General features: G+C 32.3%; 1 protein-coding gene across 11 annotated transcripts in view; it reads left to right on the forward strand.

The window, feature by feature from the left end:
• CSNK1G3 (casein kinase 1 gamma 3) overlaps window positions 1-27,848 on the forward strand; it is a 97,354-nt gene that overhangs the window by 55,485 nt on the left and 14,021 nt on the right. For 3 of the 11 annotated variants that reach the window (XM_032476607.1, XM_032476603.1, XM_032476602.1), the window contains 7 exons: window positions 40-188; window positions 1,786-2,020; window positions 13,594-13,679; window positions 13,796-13,880; window positions 15,551-15,699; window positions 17,713-17,805; window positions 21,368-21,463. In XM_032476607.1, the coding sequence (XP_032332498.1) occupies window positions 40-188; window positions 1,786-2,020; window positions 13,594-13,679; window positions 13,796-13,880; window positions 15,551-15,699; window positions 17,713-17,805; window positions 21,368-21,463 (893 nt within the window). The remainder of the gene's footprint in view (window positions 1-39; window positions 189-1,785; window positions 2,021-13,593; window positions 13,680-13,795; window positions 13,881-15,550; window positions 15,700-17,712; window positions 17,806-21,367; window positions 21,464-27,848) is intronic. The other 8 variants (XM_032476609.1, XM_032476606.1, XM_032476608.1 and 5 more) reach the window with 4 other exon arrangements.

Below are 27,848 nucleotides of genomic sequence, written 5' to 3' on the forward strand. Positions count from 1 at the left end.
GATGAAGAAATTATTAAAATCCTTTTTCTTTTCTCCCAGATGGTATACCTCAAGTTTACTATTTTGGCCCTTGTGGTAAATATAATGCTATGGTGCTGGAACTGCTGGGACCTAGTTTGGAAGATCTGTTTGATTTGTGTGACAGAACGTTTTCTCTTAAAACGGTTCTCATGATAGCTATCCAACTGGTAAGTAAAGCAGGATGTGTTGAAGTTGTTGGTCACTAACTTACATTAAAAGTTTGTTTTATAGTATGTAATAACCTATAATGAAAAAGCATATATGTATGTGTAACTGAATTACTGTGCTTTACACCAGCAACTAACACAACATTGTAAATAAATTAAAAATTGTACTTCAGTTAAAAAAAAAAAGTTTAACATTTTGTGATATTATCTTACCCAGCATTCAACTTAATAAAAATGTGTCTGATTTTCATGTCATTGTCTGTTTTGGATGAATATAATTTAACTGAATCAGATGAATTTCATTTGTATAAAAGAATTAATATCTTACTGCTTTAAGGTCTGAATGCTCAGTTTGAGGATTAAGTTGTTTCCAGCACTCTTTTCATGTACAAAAATGAATACATAGAGAAGAGAACTCTCACAAACATGGATTTTTACTTCTGATAATAAATTAAAATGGCCTAGGAAAAGAAGAAACAAACTGATGAGAGAGTCTTATAAATCATTTAAATTTCAGGGAGCCTATGGGGAAACAACTTAGAGGATGATTTTAAGGCAGTTTTAAAATAAATGCCAATAGGTGTATGCTGCAGAAGTCTTAAAATTGTTTTTATCCACTGACTCATTATTTCCACTTCTGCAAATTTATCCTGTGGAAATATTCAGGTGTACTTAAAGCTTTTTGTGCAAAGATATCTATAATAAAGTGGGAAACAACCCAAATACACAGGAATAACAGCTGAATAAATTATTAATAGCCATAAAATAATATGCAGCCATTAAAATATATATTAAAAGACTGTTTCGTGATCTGGAAAATCCTCCTAATGTATTGTTAATGAAAAGTGTAGATCGTAGAATATTTTGTATTTTATGATCCAAAATTTATTAACAAACAAAGATGGCCTAAGTGACTATATGTTTACTTACATTGCATTTCAACCATGATTGTCACTAAATGGACCACTTTTATTTATTTGTAATGTTCTATTTTGTGACAGTTTACATGAACCCTATTTGAGAACACATAAAACAATTAATAAAAATGTATTATATTATTATTAGAGTTGTATTCCAAAATTTTCTAGTCTCAAGATCTTTTTAAATGTTTAATACCTAAGGATAAATATAAAGAAAACAAGTTATTAAAAGAGAAAGATAACTGAAGGGTGCTCTGTTAATTGTTTTTATTTAACAGTTTAGACTCTAAATTTCTTCAGTATAATTTAAAAAGTTGCTACATACTGTTGAACTGATAAGGAAGAATAAATTGTAACTATGAATTTTCGATTCAGTAAGGCAGCATCATCTAAAGTGTTGATTGAATCAGGCCTACTGATATGAAAGGAATTCATAGAATTCAAGCACTTTATATGTGACCATAATAGTAAAAAACATAGATTTTTATCATAATTGGACATACATTAGAGAAACTATAGACTGATGTGTTGTTACTTTTAAAGAGTTGAAACAGTTTCTGATTTTTTCTTTTTCATGTTGTTTCCATAGTGAAAATTATCTTGCTATAATCATACTTTTTTTGCTAGTCAAAAAACTAAAATAAAATTCATCTTCTTTTTTTTTTTTTTGAATCAAGATTTCTCGCATGGAATATGTCCATTCGAAGAACTTGATATACAGAGATGTAAAACCTGAAAACTTCTTAATAGGACGACCAGGAAACAAAACCCAGCAAGTTATTCATATTATAGATTTTGGTTTGGCAAAGGAGTATATTGATCCAGAGACAAAGAAACACATACCATACAGAGAACACAAGAGCCTTACAGGAACAGCTAGATATATGAGTATAAACACACATTTAGGAAAAGGTAGGTGTACCTTTTGTAAGTATAGAAGCTTGAACTCTGTATGCTAACTGTGTTTATTTGTTATGATGGTTCAGTTTCTGCAGGTTATAATGCTTCTGTTGTAATTTTTATTTATCACATTTAACTAGAGTTTACTTTCATTTATATTTAATAAAAGTCTTTTAAAAGTAAGTTACTTGAGAGTAAATGAATGAGAGCTATCCTTACATTCACCATATCTTTTTTATGTGATAACTTGAAATGTTTGATACACTTAGGGTAATCCAGTTGATTACTTCCATTAAAGAATGTGAGATAATACTTAATTTTAACTGAATTTAATGTGTGTTTAACTGAATTTAATGTGTGTAAAGATTTTTGATTGAGACTGTAGCTCTCTGATACAGCTAACAAGGGAGATAGCCAGCCCTAATACATTGAATGCTGAGAGTACATACGTTAGAGGTACTGTTTACTATGTGCTAGCTATGTGACTTGGGACAAATTAACCTTTTTAAGGAGATTCCTTATTTGTCAAAAGGGTAAAGTAGTATCAACCTTTAGGGTTTCTTACAGCTTTTTTCTCCTGATCTAGGATCCAATCCAGGATTACACATTTCATCTATTTGTTGTATCTCTTTAGTCTCTTTCAATCTGGAACAATTCGTGCCTTTTTTTTTTTTTTTTAATGGTTCATGACCTTAATATTTTTGTGGAGTATAGGCTATTTTGTAAAATGTTCTCAGTCTGGGTCTTTCTGATATTTCTTCATGATTATATTTGGGTATGCAGTTTTACCACAAGTATTGTAGAAGTGATGTGTTCTTAGTGCATTGTGTCAGAAGGCATATGATGTCACTTGATTCCAAGTAGCTTTGATCACTTGCTTAGGGTAGGGTCTGCTAAATTTCCACTTGGAACTTTCTTATTTTTCCTTTATGATTAAGAAGTATTTCTAAGTCAATTTTTGAGATTAAGTAAATAATGTTGTTTCTCATCAAATTTTACCCACTGGATTTAATATCAGTTGATGATTGTTTAACTCCATCATTCCTTATATATTTACTAGTTTACATTCTAATGTAGGTAAAAGCTTTCCCTGCTTCCCTTGCTTATTGACTTATATCAGTATAGACTCTTGGATTCTGATCTAATTGGATATATTATAGTCTGTTACTATCATCATTTCTTTTGATGCTCAGATTGTCCCAGATTTGGCTACGGGTTGTTCCCTTAAGCTCTCCTCTGTCCCCTTGGCATGTTCTCATAATTCTTTGAATGCTTCTTTACTTTCTCATGCAACAAGTTGTTCCAGTCTCATCTCATGGCTTCTCTGCTTTAGCCCAGAAATGGGTATTTTTCTAAGAAGCCCTGGATCCTTTTATTGGATAATGCTATATAGAAACCAAGACTTTGAGGCACTAGGTATACTCATTGCTACTGGAATGTTATTGCTTCTAGGCCCTTTCTGCAACAGAATTAGGAAATGTGTGTGTGTGTGTGTGTAAATATATATGTACATACACATTTGTGTGTATACACATACACATATGTATTTAAACATACAAATATGCCTACACATGTATGCATATATACACATAATATCCATTAAAAACCGTGAGTTTATACTGACTTCTAATTTCAATCTAATATCACAAAGTAATATCCTCCCTTTTCATATTTGTAATTCCTTTCCCTTTTCTCTATTATATCTTCCTTTGCCAACACTGAGAAATACGACTACTATTACTTTAATATATTTACTCATTTTTAGAAGTCTAGGACATTTACGGTGTAGTTTCAGAATTCTAACTGATAACACTTGTAAAGCGAGCTTACTAGAATTGCATTATTTATAATTCTTATTTTATTGAAGAGTTCTTTTTAAAATTAAAGTAAAATATACATTGAGTAAAGTATGCAATATGTGAGTGTATAATTTGAGTACTGACAAATGTAGACACCTGTATAACCCACAACTCTCAAGATTTAGAACACTATTCATCACCCTCTAGACTTCCTTCTTGCTCTTCCTCAGTCAAATTCCAAAAGCAACTGTTGGTGTGATTTCTCTCACCATAGGTTAGTTTTGGTGATTCTATTACTTCTTATTAATTAAATCATCTGACTTCTTTTGCTCAGTCTAGTATGTATGAGATTTATCTCTGTTAATCATGTTTGTTTCTTTTTAAAGCCGAGTAGTATTCCATTGCATAAATACACCACAAATTGTTTATCCATTCAAATGTTGATGAGCATTTTGATTATTAAGTTTTTTGCTATTATGAATAAAACTGCTGTGCCATCCTCGCAAATCTTGTAACATGCATATGTTTTCTGTTCTTTTGAGTAAGTACCTAAGCTTGGAATTTGGGTGTCATATACTAGGTATTAACATTATAGGAAACTACCAATCAGTTCCCCAAAGCATTCTTACCTTTTTCTGTTTCTACCAATAATGAATGAGAGTTCTGTTTGTTTCAAATTCTTGACAGTATTTGGTACTGTCAGTCTTTTTTGTTCTAGCTTATCTGGTGAATGTATGTAGTGGTATTTCATTTTCCTGTGACTAATGATTCTGACCACTGCTTCGTGTACTTATTGACCATTTGTATATCTTCTTTTGCAATGTGTACATCATTTTATTGTTGATTTGTAGGAATTCTTTATGTATTCTGGATATAAGAATCTAGGAATTCATCTAATCCAATCTCTAATTCCTGGTTTTAGCTGCTTCTCTCACCATTCTCCCTAGACCTATCTGCTATAAACTGTATGTCCCTGCTTTAGTGTCTCAGTCATAACCAAGTACCACTTGGCATCTTCCTGGATAGCTTGCCTGATAGTAGGTTCATGGCATTTTTTCTTTCCAGGTATTTGACATGCCTGAAAAATGTAGTTTTCCTTTCTTTAAGAAAACTAATGGTATGTGGAAGGAGTGCTTTTCAATAGCACACTTTCCTGATACATTTAAAATGTGATTGTGTGGATGTATAACTTTTAGGATTGTGTCTTCTGTTAAAACCAGGCACATCTGTATTTACATGAAGAGTATCTGTGAGAAATTTTCATTTCATGGTAGTTATTAACAGACTACTTTATAACAACTAACAAAGGTTCACCTCCATTTTATTGTGAGACGTGAAGTCACAACTTCCTTTTGGCCTACTGTTCTTCATCTGAACAATGGTAAATGTAACAGCGTTCTATTTGTAGAAACGGCAAAATGAGTCTGATATGTTTGTCCTTGTTAGGGAAAGTGTTCAGAGCTTGGGAAATGGTATTTAACTATTGTAATAATCTCTTTTTACTCTTCTTTTATGAAGAAAACAAAAAATTATTTCTTTGGCAAGTACTGCAAAGAACAAAAGCTTTAATCCTTACTTTCTCCCAATTTTAAAAGCCCTGCTTCTCAATTTGATGTAGAACTTGGGAGTAGATAGGTTAAAAACAGAGAAAATATGTTCTGCAGATTACATTAGTTCCTTTTTTTTTCCCCCAATAAAGAGTAAGCTTAAGTAGAATGAGTTTGAGTGCTGAAGAGTTAAAGCATTCTGTAAGTTTGAGATGGCAGTGAACATGGAGTATTTAGTGGTGTTTTGAGTTTTGAGCCCTTGGCTTTGTGAGGAGTCAGGAGGAGATAAAGAAAAAAGGACAGTGAAAACATGACCTTTTAGTGGTGATTTTAATTTGTATATGTATAATTTATTCCCTTCCTGCTTTGCCTGGATTTTTGTCGTTAACTTTTAAGGCCTTCTTACTCATGCATTCATTCTTGTGCATTCAAAGACTTACTATTCTTATGAACTTTTCAAAATAGAGAATTTGATCAGAGGAGCATTTTCTTCTGGCTTATATGTAGTTTTCTTTTGTGGAAATGGACACTATCAGATTTAAAAAGGAAAAACTATTAATATTATACTGGAAGAATAATGTAAAATCACATTGTGGAATTTAGCATCAGTGATTCATTTCTCATACCTGCTTAAGTCACTGTTCAAGATGAAATCTCAATAAAGCTGTGGATGACAGATGTGGATTTTCTTGATCTGCTTTAATGGAAGCATTCTTCGTACTGTCATGTTGAATAATTGTTTTTAATTGTGTCTTATCAAGTATCTTCTTTTTAATATCTTTTTAAGGACTTTGTCAACTGCTTTGAACCTCTTTTTATAATCTTCCCTTGGATTGCTTTTTTTCTTTTTATGTCTTCTCTTGTTGAAGTCATTTGAGATTAAGTAAATACTATGTATTTCTCTTAGTAAGTGTCTTGAAGTAAAGTTGTCTTTTATTTTTTAATTATTGAGTATTCATGAATAAAAGGACTAGGATTTGAGAAATAAGTTGCCAGTTGCTTTGTGTTAATAAAAACCTGTGTTCCATAGCCCCTAAGTGGTAAGCTCTCAGAATAGAAGTAATCACAGAATTATGGTATGACAACAGTGCCTTCCTTCTGTGCTATCATTCTGTGATATGATTCATACAATTTTTAGTTAATTGCCCCAAGTCCTGAGCCCTGCTCTTAAACCTCTCAAACAGCTTTTTAGCAGTATGTATTTACATTTTATAATTATATTTTAACAGTTTTAAAAGATATTGTACAGTTCATTATTTTCTGAAACAAAGTATGATAAACCTAACTGATATTTTCTTAATATTTCAGGGTCATAATTTTTGTGTGATTACTGTTATATAATAATATCTTTAAGGTCAGTTGGAGAGTGTTAGGATGTATACCTTTATCCAAGTAAGTTTAGACAAAACGCATTTAAATAGTAGTGTATTTTTTAAAAATTATTTTTTTAGAGCATTTTTAAATTCATAGCAAAATTAGGCAGAAGGTACAGAGATTGCTTTCTTACCTCCTGCCCCCTCACATGCTCCCTGTCACATTATCAGCATCTCCCATCAGAGTGGTGCATTTGTTACAACTGATGAACCTACATTATCATCTAGAGTCTGTGGTTTCCTTTAGGGCTCACTCTTGGTAAACCCTATATGCTCTGGATTTGGACAAACGTATAATGACATGTAGCCACCATTATGGTATCATACAGAGTGGTTTCACTTTCCTAAGCATCCTCCATGCTTCACTTGATCATCCCTCCCCCTCGCCAACCCCTGGCAACCACTGGTCTTCGTACTGTCTCAATAGTTCTTCCTTTTCCAGATGCCATATAGTTGGAATCATACATTATATAACCTCTTCAGATTGGCTTCTTTTACTTAGTAATATGCATTTAAGTTTCCTACATGTTTTTCCATGGCTTGATAGCTCATTTCTTTTTTTTTTTAATTTTATTTTTTATTACAGTGTAGATTGCTCATTTTAGTGCTGAATAATATTCCATTGTATAGAGATAGCACAGGTTATTTATCCATTCACCTACTGAGTGACCTCTTGATTGCTTCCACGTCTTGGCAAGTATGACTAAAACTGCTATAAACACTCTTGTGCAGTTTTTGTATATAAACAAATTTTCACCTCCTTTGTGTGAATACCAGGGAGCTCAATAGCTGGATTAAATGGTTTATTTGATTCTGTAAGAAACCCATAAACTGTCTTCAAAGTGGCTGTACCATTTTACATTCCCACCACCAATGAATGAGAATTCTTGTTCCACATTCTTAACAGCATTTGCTGTTGTTAATGTTTTGAATTTATACCATTCTAATAGGTGCAGAGTGTTGTCTTGTTTTAATTTGCATTTCCTGATGACATATGATGTGGAGCATCTTTTCATATGCTTATTTGTCATCTGTATATCTTCTTTGGTGAGGTGTCTGTTAAGGTATTTGGCCCATTTTAATAAAGGTATTTGTTTTCTTACTGTTGAATTTTAAGAGTTCTTTATGTATTTTGGATAACAATTTTTTAGGAGGTATGTCTTTCGCAAATATTTTCTCCCAGTCTGTAGATTATCTGTTTATTCTCTTGATGGTATCTTTCACAGAGCCGAAGTTTTAGTTTTTTTGAAGTCTGGCTCATCAATTATTTCTTTCATGGATTGTGCCTATGGTATTATATCTAAAAAGTCATTCCCAAACCCAAGGTCATCTAGATTTTCTCCTAGATTATCTTCTAGGAGTTGTATAATTTTATGTTTTACATTTAGATTTCTTATCCATTTTAGTTAATTTTTGTGAACAGTGTAAGATTTATGTCTCGATTCATTTTTTTTACATGTGGATGTTCAGTTGTTCTAGCATCATTTGTTGAAAAGACTTATCTTTACTCCACTGTATTGCCTTTGCTCCTTTGTCAGAGGTCATTTGACTATATTTACGTGGGTCTGTTTCTGGGCTTTCTACTCTATTCATTGATCTATTTGTTCTTCTGTCCGTTGTGTACTATCATGTTTGCTGTAGCTTTACAGTACATCTTGAAGCAGTGTACTTCTTAATGGATTTTTTTTCCTTCAACTGTATTTTTGCTTCCATTTTGTTACTATGTATAGGACAACTCCTGCTGGCAGTATTTTGCTTTTCCTGGAATTATATCTGAATTAAGAGGACTAGATTTCAAGACTACTTAGGAGTACTTCTCTAGGAATCAAATGAATGCATGTTCTGGGTTCCATTGCTCAGAAAACTTATTTTTTCTGAGTTCTTGATATTGCTAGGTTAGCTATCTGGATTGGTGAGTTGTTACAAGTGTAATTGTGCTTTTCCTTTTTTCTTTTAGGTTTGTGTTTTCATTTCTAAAAAACTCATTTTAATTATGTGATTTTGAAAAATGTAAATGAGCTTAGTGAATCTTGAAGGAGGGGTTTTTGGTGGGTTTTGTTTGTTTGTTTTGTGTGTGGAGGGGTGCCTAGGAAAAGTAACTTAACATTTTAGAATGAAATATAAAGTGAAACTTTCACTTGCTTGTAGTACCTTTTATTTTTAGGTTTTTTTGTTTATATAAAAAGAATGATTTAAACTTTCTTTAGTGAGAATTTTTGCTATTGTTCAAGCTCTCTTGTCATGCCTATATTTAGTTTTATTGTAAAATGTCTTTTGGCCTCGTTTTTTATTTTTGCAGGAAAATGAAGTAACAAGTTTATTTTTGCAAATATACATGTATATATTAGAAAGTTTCCTGCTTCTAAATGAGGCTTTTATTTTTATTTCCCTTTTTCTTTTTTTTGGACAGAGGTCAATTTTAGTTAATTTAAAGGGAATATTTTTCTGTTGTTGAAAATTGAATCAAAATTCATTTGCAGTGGAAATAGTGCTAGGCAAGTGAGGAATAAAATCAGTTTTTAAAAGAGAAAAATAATGTTGAGATGCTAGAGTAGAATTTTTAAATAGAAAAACATTGCAGAGGTTTGCAATAAACATTTGATTGATTGTTCCTAGTTTGCTTTCTGAAATGAAAGAGTATAGACATGTGGTTTGAAATTCTGCCTTTCTTTTTTTAGGTGCGTAGTTTTGAGCTAGTCACAACTGTTCTGAGCCTTAGTTTCTGTATTTGGCATTACTGTTAATGCCAAAATAAGTGTAGCCATAATTTTAAAAGACCAACTGTATGAAGCACTGGCCCTTACTAGGTTCTTGATATATGTTGGTTGTATTTATTTTATGTGACACATGTATTCCTAAAGAGCAAAATTTTTAATTGACTCTACGTAACTTTTAAATTTATTGGAGAACCAATTTAAAACCGTCTTTAATGGTACCTATTGTAAAGAAAACTGTCACTTTCTACTTTCTTAGTTGTTCATAGCAAGGGTTCCTATAATAAGGATTCGTGGCTTTGAGAAAAACATCCTTTTTCGAACAGGCCTTTATAGTTATGTGCTTAAAAAATGTGAACAGGATTCAGTAAGGGCCAAATTACCTTTGGGAGTGTTTTTGGTTTTTTGTTTTTTTTTTCATCTAAAGCAACTGTTAAAAACCAGAGGAGGTATTCTTTAGTTACTGTGTTTCAAAGAGAAAGCCTTCCCCATGACTTCTATCACTTACCACATGCTGAAATTTACTTTCAGATTTGTCAGTTGGTGATAGAACACAAAGAAAGGAATCGTGAGGGTAAGGAGCATTTCAGACGGAGTTTCAGTAATAGGTTTATTTTACTAGCTCATATTTATGACTTGAATTTTTGAAAACTGTGTAGGTTATGAGACTAATACTGTTCTCTGAGACAACCATATAGGCAAGATCACTTTAGGATCATGGCTTGTCACTGTGGTAACTAAAACTCCCCTTGAGTTGAATTCAAAGGGGAATTGCTTTTATAGTGAGTACATTTTCTTAACAAAGAATCCTGCTGTAGGGCTCAGTACTCTTGTCCTCTGATATCCACGAATTGGTTCCAGGACCCTTTGTGGATACCAAAATCTCAGGATGCTCGAGCTCTTTATATAATCACATAGTATTTGCATATAATGTACACACATTCTCCCACGTACTTTAAGTCATCTCTAGATTACTTACAATAACTAATACAAACACTATATAAATAGTTGTCAGTCCATGGCAAATTCAAGTTTTGCTTTTTGGCACTTTCTGGAATTTTTTTTCAAACATGTTCAGTCTGTGATTGGTTGTATCCACAGATGCAGAAGCCATGGATGCAGTGGGCTAACTATGTTTCTATACCATTTAGCATTTAGTCTTTAAAACTATATGCTGTAATATACAGGTCTTGTGTATGGATAAATTTATCCCTATGTGTTTCATGTTTTATGATGCTGTTGTAAGTTGTATTGCTTTTTTAAACTCATTTTCCAATTCTTTATTGCTCGTATAAAAATAGTTGATTTTTATACATTGACATTGTATCCTGTAACCACGCTAAAACTCATTTACTAGTTCTAATAAAATTTTTTTTGTAGATTACTTAGGATTTTCTACATATACAGTCATATAGTCTGCAAAGAAAAAAAAGTTTCACTTCATTCAAATTTTTTCTTGCTTTTTTTGTACTGACAAGAACTTCCAGTACACCACTGAGTAGAAAATGTGAGAGTGAGTACCCTTGCTTTGTTCCAGATCTTAGGAGTGCATTTCCCCATGTGAAAAGTGTGTTTAGATTTTTCATAGAAGTCTTTTGTCAGAATGAAGAAGTTTCCATCTGTTCATCTTTTGATGAGGGTTTTTATTATAAATGCATGTTCGATTTCTCAAGTACTTTTTCTGTATCTGTTGACATGACTTGATGATAAATATCTTTCATTCTATTAATATGGAGAATTATATTACCTGATATTTGGAAGTTAAACCAACCTTAAACTCATAGAAGAAACCCTACTTAATCATGGTGTACTGTCTTTTTGAGGATTTTGCATCTTTGTTGATGAGTAATAACTTCCTGTAGTTTTCTTTGCTTGTAATACCTTTGTCTGGTTTTAGTAACAAGGTAGTGAATTGAGTTGGGAAGGGTTTCCTTCTCTTCTAATTCCTGAAAAAGTTTGTGTAGAAATGGTATTGTTCCTTTTAACTGTTTAATAGAATTTACCAGTGATGGCATTTGGGCTTTGAGTTATATTTTGGGAAGATTTCTAGAAATTAAATTTGTTTAATTGGTATAAAAATTTGGACACAAGGGTCTATACTGTATGATCCCACTCACGTGAAACTCTATAAAAAGTCAAATTTTCTGTAGAGTGACAGAAAACAGGTGAGTGGTTTTTTTGAGGCCTAGGGAGGGGGAGAATAACAGGCAAGGAGGAAAAGGGAATCATTTAGGTTGTTGGAGATACTTCTTGATTGTAGTGGAACTTAGTTGTGTCTGTTGTCAAAAATTACCAAACTGTACTCTTACAATTGGTGTATTTTATTATATGTATCATATGTAAAATTATGCTCCAGTAAAGGAAGTTTCTTTTTTAGTGCTTATCAAATCTGGCTATACTTCAGAATCATCTGCTTAAGCTTTTTCAAATGCACATTCTTTTACTCTGTGTCATACACAAGGAGTCAATGTCTAGCATTAGGCCTGCTCATGTGAGGTTCTTAAAAGTTTCAGAGGTGATTCTGATTTTCAGCAGGACTTTTAGAAACAGTTCTTTTTTCCTTGTGTATCTTTTCATTCTTCACACTTATGAGAATGTGTGATAAAGTGAAATTTTAGTTATAATTAGTTACAGTTATTTTAGTTATAATGCCTTTCAGGCATTATTAATTTTTTTCATGTTATTCACATTCCTGCTTTCATTAATGGCTTTAAAAAGAACTTTAAATCTATTTTATTTATTTTGGAAGTTTGCTATTTTTAATAGCATATGTTTACATTGTTAAACTATAAAATAAAAGAAAAATTCCCATTATACCACATTTTTGAGTATATGAAATGAGCAATTGAAATGTCCTATCCAGTCCTCTAGTCTCATACCTCTAATTACTAATAATATGATGCATATTCTTCTAGATATTTTCCTATGCTTATAGAAAAGAGACATGATCTAGTATTACAGGGACAAATCTAGTATTATGTTTTTAAATAGTCATATATATTTAAGTAATGTGTTGAGTGCCTGCCCTGCAGCAGCCATTACACTAGATCCTGAGGCTCATGAGCCAAAGAGCCATCAGCTCTCCTGGGACATTGTCAGGTGGGAGGATAGATATTTATTAAAAACACAAGTATGAATATTAAAATTGTAGGAAGTGTTACAGAAGACAGTTATGGAATGTTACGAGATTACGTAGTAAAAGTTAAAACCTTTTTTTGATTCTTTCATCCTAGTTCAGATCCATGCTTTGGAAAGTTTGCTTTTTCAAAAGCATTTAGTACTGCTTGGGTAGTATGAGTATGCATTGAATGAAACATCTTACACATGGAATCCTCTTACCAAAGTATTATTTTTCTCTTATTGTTAGTCAGCATTTTGGTATTAGTTTAAAATACTAAGGAATCTTAAGTATTTAACTTAAGTAACAAAAAATTGAAAGAAAAAATTCACTCAGCAAATATAAGTACCCCCCTGAGTGTTGGTCTGTAATTGTCACTCAGTGGAGTGGTATACAAAGTTTTGTTACTAAAATAACAATAACAATTTGAAAATGGCAATTTGTTCTGGCAGCATATTTTTGGTGGTATCAGATAGGTTATTACTGTTGGAATGTGTCAAACATTACACAAACTGTATTACACAAAATTCTAATTGTGCTTTTAAATATATTACACAAAACAGTAATTGTATTTAATATTAATGGAGAGTACATCGGATGGAAGTTTTGTGCTCATATTAGTTTAGGAAATGGAGGGCCAAATTAAACGTTTTTAGCTCTAGGTATTTTCAGAACCTTTAATACGTTGCATTCTGAATCTTTAAGATGGAGCTATAGTACACAGCGACTTTCTTTTTGATCATGGAACCCTTTCCTCTTGTGTTACGTTTCTGTGAATAGATATTTAAGGAAAGAAGTCAATCTCCAGTTGCATCTAAAAAACCATAGTGGCATATTTTAAAGATGCATGATAATTTTAATGTAAAAACATTATTTTTGATATGATTTTGTCTCTTGTAAGCACAGATCTGTATTTTATATTTATGTGCTGGACTTTGGGGAATTAATTTATATGTAATGAAAGAATCAGCTCTCCATTCTTGTATCCTTAATTGGGAGAGGAAAGTCAAATTTATGTTTCTCTTATATTTCAGAACAAAGTAGAAGAGATGACTTAGAAGCTTTAGGTCATATGTTCATGTATTTTCTGAGAGGCAGTCTTCCTTGGCAAGGTTTAAAGGTAATTGTTTTTGTGCCTTATTGAATTTCATCAATTGTTAATATATTAAGATCCTCTCTTCCAAGTATCTAATTTTAAAATTATTTCTCAAGTTTTTTTTTCCATTTTGTTTTTAGGCTGACACATTAAAAGAGAGGTATCAGAAAATCGGTGATACAAAACGAGCCACACCAATAGAAGTGTTATGTGAAAATTTTCCAGGTAATGAATAATGTTACATTGATGCATGCGCTTCAAACCGGAACTGTTCATTTTCATTGCTCAAGTTTATATAAACTATTCTTCATGCTTAAAAAATATTATTTAAAAGACGTCAGTATTTGATACATAGACTACAATGATAATTTGTATATTTTCTTTGTAAGATGGTATTAATAGAAGAAAGTCCATCTTTTAAAAATGTTGACCAGTACCAGCTAAAGTAATATTTTCTTCAATGACATGCTTTTAATAAGTTAAAATATTTGCTCAGAAATAACAACTATAAAGTTTTAGTGTACAGTATTAGTCTTGTGAGTCTCATTGTCAACTTCAAAGGGGTGATGTTATGATTTAGTCCAGTTTTCCAAGTGCAGTATAATCTTACTAACCTTACTACTTTTAGGCTAATTTTGTTTTTCATATCTCACTTCGATATTTAACAGGTTCTCCTGTACATTGCTGGCATTATTATTGTAATAAGTATCAGCAGCATAATCACAGGTGGCCCTTTTTCAAGCTTGCTTATATTATTCATTGACAGCGGACTTTAATTATACATGTTTTTTTCTTGCTATAGCCTAGAACTGGAAAATTAAAAATATGTATTGGTTGATAGAACTCGCAGTTTAGGTGTAGGCAGATGGGCTGCCTTTTATTAAGAAGCCTATACAGATTTCTGCAGGAAAAATGGGGGTGCCAGAGTAGCTTAGCCAGGTGATTAGCTAGAAAGTAGAACAGTGGGAGAGTCACCATGTGATTGAGTCAGTGGGTGCCACTTTCATGCCTGTTGGACTGTGTGTGATCCTGTTTTTACCGGCCACTGTGAATAAATTGGGTCAGAAAAGCAGCTATGTGTAACCTACCGTCTCACTACAGTGCTTTTCTGTGCTCTTACGGTGAAACACTGTTTTACTAATTGATCACCATTTTGCTTATTGATTTTTATGGCTTTCTATTTCTTTCACTTCTGGAAAGTTTGACCTTTAAAAAAATACATATCTCTAATATATTTGGGAATTACAATAGCATGCAGAAGTTTATATATTACCAAATAACTGTTAATTTTATGACCAGGAATTAGGAGAAGAATTAAAATGTGCTTCTGTGTTATATTTCTGAGATCTGTTTTAGCTTTATGCTACTAGATTAGTGGTTAGAAAAATACTCTTCATAGCCAAGGTTAGGAATTAGAATTCTCTATTGGTCAGTTAGTGTATGTCACTGATTCTAAAGGAAATTCAGCAGACTAGTGCAAATGCTTTCATGTATAATTCAGTTCTCACCAATATTAAAAATAATTTTAAAAAATAATGAGCTGAGTATGGTGTTTTGTTATTAAACAGTTATGCTTTAAGTTGCTATTTCAACCTCAAATACTATCCAAAGCTTCTATTAATAATATTGTAAAATAAAAATTTTATTCTTTCTTAATGAAATGAAGCAAAAATAATGTTTGTTAAATCTCTTGTTTCTCTTTTCTTCCTATTTCCTTTCTTCCCTTCTTTTCCCCTTTTTAATTTCATTGTAATTAAATTCATACTATTTTAGTTTTTAGTTGAATTTTGCTTTTTCATGTTTTTATAACACTATATGCTTTTAGATAGTTGTAATTTTATTATTAATGACTATATAGGAAAGTTTAATCAGAACAATTTTTATTTCCTTTCTAGAAGAAATGGCAACATATCTTCGTTATGTAAGAAGGCTAGATTTTTTTGAAAAACCAGACTATGACTACCTAAGAAAGCTTTTTACTGACTTGTTTGATCGAAAAGGGTATATGTTTGATTATGAGTATGACTGGATTGGTAAACAGTTGGTGAGTTCTTTATGCTATATAATAAAAATCAGATTATTTGTAGTAACTTCTTTTTCACAGTACAGATCCTTCAGTTGGAAAGAATTGAGAACAAATAATTTTTTATTTTGAAGTTTAGTTGATTTACAATATTATGTTAGTTTCAGGTATACAACATAGTGATTCAGTATTTTTATAGATTATACTCCGTTTAACGTTATTACAATAAAATAGCTATATTCCCCTGTGCTGTATGATATATCATTGTTGCTTATTTATTTTATACATAGTAGTTTGTGTCTCTTAATCCCATATCCCTGTCTTACCCCTACCCCCTTACCTCTCCTCACTGGTAGCCACTAGTTTGTTCTCTATATCTGTGAGTCTGTTTCTGTTTTGTTGTGTACATTAATTGGTTTTTTGGGGTTTTTTTGGATTCCATATGTTGCTGATAACATAGTATTTGTCCTTCTCTGACTCATTTCACTGAGAATAATACTCTCTAAGTCCATCCGTGTTGTCGCAAATGACAGAATTTCTTTTTTTTCAATGGCTGAGTAATATTCCTTTGTGTGTGTGTATATACATACCCCATCTTTATCCATTCATCTGTTGATGGGCACCTAGGTTGCTTTCCTTTCTTCACTATTATAAGTAATGCTGTTATGAATCTTGAGGTGCATGTGTCTTTTTGAATTAGTGTTTTTGTTTTCTTCCAGTATATACTCAGCAGTGGAATTGCTGGACCATATGGTGGTTCTATTTTTAGTTCTTTAAGGACTCTCCATATTATTTTCCATAATGGCTGCACCAGTGTAAATTCTCACCAACAGTACATGAGGGTTCCATTTTCTCCATCCTCACCAGCACTTATTATTTCTTGTCTTTTTGATAATGGCCATTCTGACAGGTGTGAGGTGATACTTCATTATGGTTTTGGTTTGCATTTCTCTGGTGGTTAGTATTGAGCATTTTTTCGTGTACTTGTTGACTATCTGTATATCCTTTTTGGGAAAATGTCTGTTCATAGGTCTTCTGCTGTGACGAGTTATTTTGACCTTTTAATTTCTGATTTAGTTCTCAATGTCAAATATATTTTTAAAATATTTAATACTCTAGTAATTACTTTAAAAGATCGGCTAGGTTTTTGTTTTTCCATCCTTCAAAACATTTGTAATTTTAAAATGTTTCAATTATTCTAACAGTTTTAGGTCATCTTGGAGTAGACTGATATGTATAAATTGGAGCATGTTTAGGTTTTTAAAACTTTACCCGAGTTATTAATAGTTTAAAAAAAATCTTGATAATAACTGTAGGATGGGTATCATTACTTAAGTGGACCAAGCATTAAGTTCTTTCTTGAAGAGATGACTTCCAAAAATTCATATATTTATTCTCACTAGTCTTTTTTTTTAAATAAGTGAGACTGTCTTACAAAATTTTCTTTACTTGTGGTTCACTGTTAATTATGCATTTTATCTACATTTGTCTTAAATCCAGAGTGATTTAAATATAAATAGTATCTAAAATGCAAATCTGGATAAACTTTGATTAAAGTATTTACATGAAATTTTGAATTGTATTTGAAAATTTAAATTTTTATAAGCCTCTTTTGAGTTAAAATATTAACAATAAGCCATTTTATTAGCTTATTTAAGAAATTATTCCCTTAATTTTCTTAAAATATTTTTTTCCGTTTATACATTTGCTTTGAAAATGAGAGACGTAAAAACAAATACACTTTCATTTTTTTTATTTGAAAAAGTAACCCAAAAGTAATGGCAACACTAATATGTCTTTTGTTGATATAAAAATAAATACTTGATAAACGATTTAAATATTTTGAAAACACTTTTTTAAAGTAGCTATGTTTAATTTGTTACCTTTAACAACACATGTTAGGAAAGATATCTTTTCTTAAGGCCTTACTTTAGCTAACAGTGTCTTATTCTTTCCTTGATTATTTTAAGTAGCCAAATAGTTTTAAGACTTCTGAAATAGAATGCATTGATGCTAATTGTCATTGTATTGTAGCCTACTCCAGTGGGTGCGGTTCAGCAGGATCCTGCTCTGTCATCAAACAGAGAACATCAACACAGAGAAAAGATGCAACAATCCAAAAATCAGGTTTGCTGCCCTTTTAAATATGAAATGTCTTAATTTGCTTATAGTTTATAAATATTTTTGGTGTTTTACCATACCCAGATGACAGCTTCATGTGTGTGCATTTGTGAGTGTATGTATGTGTGTGTGTATACATACATGTATATACATATTGAGGAATTGAAATACAAATTTTTTCTTTTATAAAATAGATTATATACACACATGTTAAGGATTGAAATATTTATATTTTCAGTAGATAAACTATTTCCCCTAATGTTCACTAGTTGTTTAGTAGTCATGTTAAAAATGTTTAACTATACATTCCTAATTAGTGGTAGAAATTAGTAAAAACTGTGAGCAGTATTTGGTATTCTGTTAGAATGGAAGTATTTGGATACCCTGATGGAATGAATTATAATAGCAGTTGGTCTTTCTAACTATAGTCTAGTTTAGTGCAATAAATTATTTGCTGAGTTTCTGCTATTTGAAAGCTATTATTCTCCATATTGCAGAAATGCAGAAGTAAGGAAAATACATAACTTTCAAGAAGTGATTTTGTAGTGAGTGACTAAGAGCTCACTCAGTCTTTAGAGTCAGTCATACCTGGATATGACTTGACCCTGGGCAGATTACTCATTCGCTCAAAGCCTCAGTTCTCATATGTAAAATAGAAATAATGCATGTTAATTCCTAGCATATAGTAAACTTTCAATAAGTCTCAACTATCGTGGCTGGTGTTACTGTTATCATTATTACAGTAAATTCACAAATAACTACATTACAATGCAGAATAAATTCTATCATGTGAAGTACTTGAGTAAATTGCTGTGAGGATCATTGGAATATGTGGATCTATAAAGATTTTACAGCAAAGGTGGCTTTTGAGATGAGCCCTAAGAATGAATGGAATTTTTAAAGGCAGGTGAAGGAATAAGAACATTATGGAGAAAGTAAACAATAAAAAATATAAAGCACAAGTTTAAAAGTGTATTTAGTCTGAGGAGAAATAAGCACTTGGCTTGGAGCAGAAGGTATAGAAGGTTCAAGACAAGGTATAGAAGATTCTTTGAAAAGTCTGTATTTCCTGGGCAAGATAAATTGAAAGCTGTTGAAATATTTTAACAATGTATTCAGTTTATTGTTTTTTGTATAAAGAAGCTTTATTGAAGCCATTTGGACATAAAAATGTTTGCTATCACCTTCAGTTAAACAGGGTTTTTAGAATTTTTGGTTATAACCCTTTTTAGAGAAGAATAGTACATTATCCTTTTTCATTTTTACATCTTGTAGCCTATCAGAGTTTTGATGAGAGGTAAATAGGGAATAAAATCAAAGGAAAGAATACAACTTATTAAAAAAAATCACAAAATAGAATGATACATTTAAGGAATGTTTAACAATATTAGGCTTTTAAGTATGGACAGTTTAAAAAGATTACTTTTAGAATTTTGCCTTAGATAAATTGGGACAATAAAGGGTTTAATAAAAATACAACTAGCTCTGATAAAATGCTGCATATGCAAGAGTGGAGTTTCTGTTGGATTCATCAGTTAATTTTTCAAAAATACATGGAAGAAGATCATGTTTTCTGAAGATCTCCACCTGAGCTGTTAGGTATTGTAATAAAACTTCTTTTGTTGTTGAATTAAATTATAATTTAAATATTGTAGAGTTTAACTTTCTGCATGTTTCAGATGTGTCTTGCTAGCTAGATTGTGAGCTCACTGAGAGTGGGGACCATATTTTCTTCATGTAGTGCTTGTTGCACTAAAAGTAGGGAGTCTCCCCCCCCCCCCCGAGGAAATCCTTTATGATAGCTTATATATTGAATTTGAAACCTGGATATGCAGATTGTTGTCATGATAAATGTATATCTAGAAAACTTTCATTAAATATCTGAGATACAGTTAACAGTTTAAGTTGTGTGAGAAACCCATAGGTCACAATTCCAAAAGAAGAAAAAAGTTAATTCTGTAAATGACTGAAACTTTTGTAATGTTCGCAGATAACCAATTTTAGCTTAGAGTCAGTGGTTGACGTTCAGGGGATCCTGAAATTTTATAGAAAGTGTTGGGTGCATGCAAATGTTTAGTCTATGGAGAGATTGTATAGCATTTACTGTCTTCTTAGAGAGGTCCACGACCCCCAAATGTTACCTGCTGTCCTAGGCAACACTAGACATTTGTCTCAATTGTAGCATCATTTTCATTCTTTCATCTTGTTTAGATCTGATCTCACCTAATTTATTTCACTTTAAACTATAAATATGCTAAATTCTGATGTTAAGTTTGGAGAATTTAATGAAAAGACATTATAGAATTATTGTAATTGTTTTGATGACCTGATTCATACCACAGAGTATGTAGTTTTTTATTGTACAATTTAATTTAAGAAGCTTATTGCTGAAACATTTGTTCCTTTTCTCTTTGATTTCCACATCTCTTCTCCCAAAGGGTTTCCTGGCCACTGATGTGCTTAGGCTCCCTGTAGCTCATTGTACTTGGCATTTTGTGGCCAGATTTTCTTTACTTTGTTAGAAAGAAAGAAAAGAGCACTGAAATCTTTCGAATGTAATGTAATTGTGATAAGAAGCTGAGTAGTAGTATTGGATGAGCAAAAGGCTTTGAGTTTGAATCCCTGCTGTACTCTTGGCTGTCTCTGTGACGTTAGAGGAGTTTTTAATGTCACAGTGTCTTCAGTAAAATGAGGATAAAATGCAGAACTAAACGTGTAATAGAACCTTAAATATTGTATTCCTTCCCCTACTTATTAGTGCTGTCCACATTTTTGTGAAATATAGAAATTGACCCCTATTAAGCAATTACTCCTAATTCTGTTAGTAAATTATTACTAGTTTATGATTATTGCCATGAGTTTTCCAAGTCATCTAAAAGCTTCAAGAATTACCAGCCTATTTCATGGAAGTGGGTTTCTTATTTTGACCCAGATAAAAAGAGATGAAGGAAGCAAAAAGATTCGTATATGAAAAATTGTCACTTAAAATAGTCATATTCTCATGGTATTTTGTATAGCACTTCTCACTTTTCAGAGAACTTTTCTCATTTCTTATATTATGTTCACAATCAAAAATAGGGGACTAAGCAAGAAAAGTTTTCTAGGACCTTAATTAAGTGTATCTACTTAAGGACTGTTTTTTTTCAACCTTGCCAGAAGTAGTTCCTCATCAGAAAACCACTGGGGGCCTCTATATAGTGGGTGACTTTTTAGTACATTCCATGACTTATTTGGAGTGCTTTCTTGACCATGTCATTTTTACTACCCTAGTTCGGTTAATTTCATTTGACAAAGTTAGAGAGTGGAGACTGTGATATCTAAAGTCCTTTCACTTCTAAAATTCTGTGGTTCTGTTTTATTTTTATGGTTGATTATTACATAACTGTAGCAGTTTAACGGAAATCTCTCCACATTCAGTATGCAATGATAACTGCATCTGTGACTCAGAACAGTAAGGATATTTTTAATTTCCTTTTATACATTTGTTTTCTATATTATAAGGATGAGATGTTTAACATTTTGGGTTTCTCTTCTTCCATGCATGCCACATGCATTAAATAAATGGCAGTCGGCAGACCACAGGGCAGCTTGGGACTCCCAGCAGGCAAATCCCCATCATTTGAGAGCTCACCTTGCAGCAGACAGACATGGTGGCTCGGTACAGGTATTTTCTGATTTTTGCATGAGTGATTATTTCCCAGATTTATACAACTAACCCTTTTTGGAACTCATGGCATGATTTCATATCCTAATGAAAAACTTGTTGCTGAACTCTCCATAATTCTATTCCTTTGTATTTAACCAAAAAGCAAAATTAACATGGTCTAGAAAGACCACCAGGGATACTATGATTTTGCCTTTGTTCATTTTTCCAAGTATCTACAACGATATTTAAGTAAGTCATATTCACAGCAGGTTAGAAAAACAAAGTATATTACTTGAATATGTGTTAAACTTGATTTTCCAATAATAAGCTCAGCCTTTTTTAATGCTTTTAAGAACATTTTAGTATCTTTTCCCTTTCATTGATTTTGCTTCCTTCAAACCTATGTCAATTAAGTAGATATCTAACTATCCTTTGTCCTTAGAATGTACTTTATGATTAACTGGTCAAACAAACATGACCCTAATTTTTACAATGGTATATTTTGTTTGTACATGCAGAAAATATCAGATGGAGAAAATAATTTCAAAGATTTGTATTTATTAAATATTTCCTTCAATTTTTGGGTATTTACAAAAATGTAAAACAGTTCCTCATTTTTTCGATGTGTTTCTTTTTTTCCCCTTTTCTGTACACTAGAGATAGGTACTATATTCTGCCTTCATGTGTCCCCTAAATTTTAATCTTTTATATGTATTAGAGAAGTAGAGAAAGATTACTGAGCCTCTTATTTCTTTTAAAATGTCAATTCAAGGTAACGTGAATGCTTGGTTTAAAGTAATTGACATGATAAATGTATCTCAGTCCATTTTTATTTAGAACCTATTTTTAAATTTTTAATTTTTTTCCTCCACATGTTCCCACTTGAATAATTTTGTTTTACCAAATTTGCATTTTTCTTAGCATATATACATAATCTGAATTTATGCTTGGATTTTATTCTTTCTTGATTTGTATTCTAAAAGTCAATTCTTAGTTAAATCTTACAAGTTATCATGTTTTCCCAACATTAAATTTTAGAGGTAATTTAAATTACATAACCAGATATTTTCATAGAACTTTGTAGTCTATGGAACTTTCAATCATGTAGTACATCTGAACTATCTGAACAGCACCATAAAAGTCTAGAGTGAGGGTTTCAGAGGCAGGGGTTCCTGAATTGTAAAAAAAAAAAAACAACTGTGACCCAAATTAATACTTAATTGAGCAAACTATGTTTAATTTGCATAAACAAACTGGATTGGATATGTGTCTGTATTCGTTTACATGTTTCTAAGTGTTGTCTATTATTATAGCAAGTGTCTTGCTCAGTGCTCAGGGAAATCTACAATTAAGACACTATTAGAAGCTTTCCTACCACTTCTGTACCATTACCACAAATTTGTCTTCTTTAGCTTCTTCTTACTCTATGGAATTTCCAAACGTGGCTCATGGGATCTCTTTGGACCATCAAAGGATGAATGAGTTTGATTATTGACTTAGCATTCCAATACTTTATGTTCTATTTTTTCACAAATTTTCAGAAATATATTTCAGCTCTGCTCATTTCTCATCATCTCTTTAAAACTTGACTGCCTTGTAGAGATTATATCTCTGGCTTTATTCTAATATTCAAAGAATGATTGATTTTACTTACTAAAATTCTGGTAGTACATAAGTAAAACAAAAATTTTTACACTATTTTTCATTGACTTCCTGAATATATTTTACAACATTAACTAACATGATATGATGAACATTAATGTAGTTTGACTGTCGAAAAATTTGCTGGCAGCCTAAGTTAGATCATGCCTAAGTATTACCCCACTCCAAAATATTGAATGTATTTATAATTTTTATCCTACCCACTTTCGAAATTTGAAAAGTTGTAATATGGGACTTGTATAATTGGACTAATGAAATTGTAATTTAAAAATTAATAATAATAAGAGGAAAGTACCTAAAATCTAAGCTAATGTGATTATTATAATAATTGAATACTATATTTGACTCTGAATGAAGAAAGGAAAACAATGCGTTCTTTCATTCTCATCATTGGATAAAGAAAGAGAAAAATCTTTTTACTAAACAAAAGTATGAGAAGAATTTGCCTTGAGGTTTCTTAGATGGTTGTTAAACCAAACCACCTGTTGGACAAAGTTTCAAGCATTGGCTTTGCAGGAGATGCAAAGACTTTATATGGCAACTTAAAAAAGTTATCCTCAAAAATACTAAGGGCATATCATCAAATAGTTTCTCAGAAAAGACATTTGCATAATATGTAGATTGCTATCTGCTAATAAAGTGTGATATGGATTTAGGATATTCAGAAACAAAATCGGCAGTTACCCAGAACCAGCCATTTGGGCCTCAGGCATTCATTCCTCATCTGTCACTGCACTCTTTTTCATGGAACTGAGAATTGCTCTCAGTATGGCACCACAAAGCATTCCAGGCTGGTTCTGGTTGACATGCATGATGACACCTCTTGCCGTTTTGATCTACATAAAGATCCTCAGATGGTCATTATTTTAGATGTGCTTTTAATGGGAACTGAACATTGGAGTCTAAAATTGAACTCTTTGTCTTTCCTGAATTATTATTTGTATTAGATCTGACATACAGTTTACCAAGTTGATTTCATTGTAGTTAACAGCATAAGCTCTGAAGTCAGATTTGAGTTCAAATTCTGCGCCTCAGATTGAGTATTGATCAGTAAAATGGAGGTATTAATAATAGCTCTATCTCATGGTTTTATTAATAGTAACTCTACCTCATGGTTTTGTTGAGAATTTTTTTTAAGTATTTAACATAGAGGCTGGGGCTTAGGAAGTACTAAGAATAATCTATTGCTTTTGCAAATTAAGAAACCTGCTGAGTATTTTTATTCATCTCCGAGAAGTGAAGTGTAGAGACAGCCAAAAGAATGCATTGTCAAATGTAATTTATCTAATCTTATTCTGTCTCTTCGGTGAAATCATGTTAATTTACTAACCAGAAGGATATAGCTATACACTTGATAAACTTTTCCCACTCAGGAAGACTAAGAATAATACTCAGATATCTAAAGACTTTATTTTGAATCTGTTCTTGGCTTGTATCTGTTTTAGAAAAGCTCCCAGAGGAATCGAGTGTGCCCCTCCCTGCTCCCCTTAGAATCATCAGTAATAAAATGGCTGGGAAGCTTAGACCTACCACTTTCAGTTCCTTGGCATTTCATTATTCAGCAAATATATACTTAAATGCCTACTAGGTGCTCGACTCTGTGCTAGGTTCTCTGAATAAAAGGAAGAGTAACAGATACGATGCCTGTTCCCGTGAAACCGTGGGAAAGGCTAATGCACAGACAGTGCGAAAAATGGAGAAAGTACGAGGTGCTATGAGAATGCATAGGAGAAGCAGGAAAAGATTTCCTAGAAAAAGTGGTATCTATTTATATTCTGGTTTTGGGGGGGGCAATTAGGTTTATTTATTTATTAATTTTTAGAGGAGGTACTGGGGATTGAACTGAGGACCTCGTGCATGCTAAGTATTCTGTTTTTTCACATGTTTTCAAAGTGAAGAATCAATAGGAGCTAGCAGCTGAAGACTGTAGAAGGGGTCTAGAGAGATGAGTGTCCCAGGCAGAGAAAACAGTCTGTGAAGAGTGTGGAGGAGAGGACGGATTGAGGGATTGAGTGCAGTTCTGTCAAGCTGGTGTGTGTTGAGAAAGGAGACTGAGAGGTGGACAGGAGGCAAATCATGAAGGACCTCATGGGTCTTGTTATTACATTTGGACTTTAATCAAACCAACTTGATTAGATTAGTGTTCTCTGAAGATTACTTTCGCTGGAGATGAGATTGAAGGGAGACAAGTCTAAGGCAAGGACATAGCTCTCAAAAGTCCACAGTTGAGGAGGAATGATGGGCAGTGGAGAAGAGGAGAAATAAAAGGACTTGAAAGGTAATTAGAAGATAGAATTTAGTCAGGTATAGGGGCTGAAGAGAAGGAAGAACTCAGTTACGCTTTTTTGTATGTTTCTATCTGGCAAATCTGAATTTCCACAATTAAGTTTTAAACTGTACCACTGGCAGCAGATAGTGCTAGTCTCTAATTCCACTCTGGCTGAGCCTTTCTTTGTAACACAGTGCCATGGAGCTTGATGCTAACTATAAATCTGATCCTATAAAGCTGAGAGGTCATTGCAAGCAAAGGGAAGAAGACAGCTATTAAGGGCACTACTGAAGAAACTTTCACTTGGTGTGGCATACCTTCTGGTTGTCTGCAAAGCTCCTCTAGTCGTACAGCCTTGTTTGCATTTAAGGAACAATGGGATGCTGGGAAAAGGGGGCAGAATCACAAGTAGTGAAGATATGTTATATAACCAGGCACTATTGAAGTAAAGAATAATGCTAATTGTTATAATAAGCAGTCTGATATTTTAGTCAGTATCACTTCAGAAATACAGATATAGGTTATGATGACAGAAGAAGAATTAGATGTGTCTTGAAATGGTAAGAAAACACATGTAGGTAAAAGTTAGAGGAGTAATGTCGTATCTCAGTCAGTTCTCCATTATGCTAATTGTTAATGCAGACCTTTCTAGCACATTTCACATAACCAGTTTCAGTTTTCTTTATCAGATCTTCGAAAACACAGAGGTACTAGCAAGGAAAAGAAACTGAGTGACTGGTACAACCATATCTTTCTGTTCATAGTTTTCTGGGGTACAAAAGTCTGTAAAAGAGAGGTCGTGGAAGGAGAGGAGTAACATGCCTTTATTACATAAATAATTTCCAGTTCCTCCTTTTTAGTTTAATTTGGGAAATTCCTTGTTTAGTTGTCACTGGGGTCAGCATTACACATTTATTTTGATATTGTTTTCTAGTAAAATTTATAGTAACATCTCAAAAGACTGGAATCCTCAAAGAATATAGTGCTCTGCTTAATACTTCTGTAAGTGAACATTAGATTGAGAATCAGTATTGGCTTTTCTATGTTGATAGTCAGTGGGAATGTCTCTGTGCCTTTGGGTCATCAGTTGGAGTATTAAGAATATCAATTATAACTCTGTAGCTTTTAGAATGTGTTAGAAAGTTGGTTTCATTTAGTACATGTGAATCCTAGCGCAGGTCCAGTAAACTCCTTGGAAATTAACTCTTTTAACTATATCTTCTTTACTAGTATGCTTTCTTATAAGTGACTTTTAGAAAAAGCTGAATGTGTAAGTAAAATATATAATCATTTAATATATCTAATGTATTTATTGGATAGGTGAAAATCTGGTTAATATTGTGCCTCTACTGAGTACTTGGTAACATGCTTACAAGTATTCAAAGAGAAATTAGGAAGATAGTAGTATAGCTAATGTGTTTGAATTCATTATATTTGGAAACTATATTAATTGGCCTTTTAAAATCATTGACTACAAAGATACCATGTGTAATCTTTGTACTCAAGTCTATGAGAATGACTTCTTTTGAAATTAGATTGGGCAGGCAGCCAGTAAGTGAACCACCATTTTTCTCCCACACTTAACTGCAAGCTGTTTCCCCACCCTCTTCCCTTCAACTCTGATATACTGATAGTAAACTGTAGCCTAGTTGCCTTTTTTTTTTAACCTCTTAAAATAAGATTTGCACTGGTTTTTTTTGTTTTTTTGTCATAGTGGGAATAACAGAAAATTTCTTTAAGTATAAGAAAACAAGAATTCTGTAAAACACCTGATTTTTTTTTTTGAAATGTCAAACCTCAAAGCATCTGTGATTTTAGATATAGTTTCATTAAGGAAATTAGACTGATAAATACTAATATTTCACAGACTCTTATGTTCTAGTTTGAGTTATAATTCTAGAAATGTCACCTAAATGGAATCATTCTTCACAATTTGGCTTACAGAAATAATTTGTAATGTGTGTGTTTGATTGATTGATTACTTTTGGTTTCCAAAAATATATTCACACATTATTTATAACATTATTTCTTTATTTCTTCTTATAAAATCCATTTGTAAAAAGACCAGTACTTTAAGTGGAAATAATTTTAATGCCATGATACACTCGAAAGTCACTGGTATTAAGTGGGTCAGCTTCACAGAACTGTGTTACCTCATTGATTCTCTTCTGACCCTGGGATATTGGCCTTTACTCAGAGGATTAGGGAATCTGGGAAGCCCAGGAAAAATTACATTAAAAAATTGCATGAAGTCAGACTTTATTTCCTTCTGATTTGATTCTGATCAACCAGATAGAATGGAATTTGAAACATTTCACTAAAATAAAGTTTATTAAAGCCAGGTATGATTTTGTGTGAAGTGAAGTAAATCAACTATATAATTATAATACATATATAGTTACTGTTGATGGAAATTTAGAGTACCTGAGGTTCAAATTTTCATGCTGCTTAAAGTAAGGGAAGACACATTAG

Source organism: Camelus ferus, chromosome 3, assembly GCF_009834535.1.
Source record: "Camelus ferus isolate YT-003-E chromosome 3, BCGSAC_Cfer_1.0, whole genome shotgun sequence".
NCBI lineage: Eukaryota > Metazoa > Chordata > Mammalia > Artiodactyla > Camelidae > Camelus > Camelus ferus.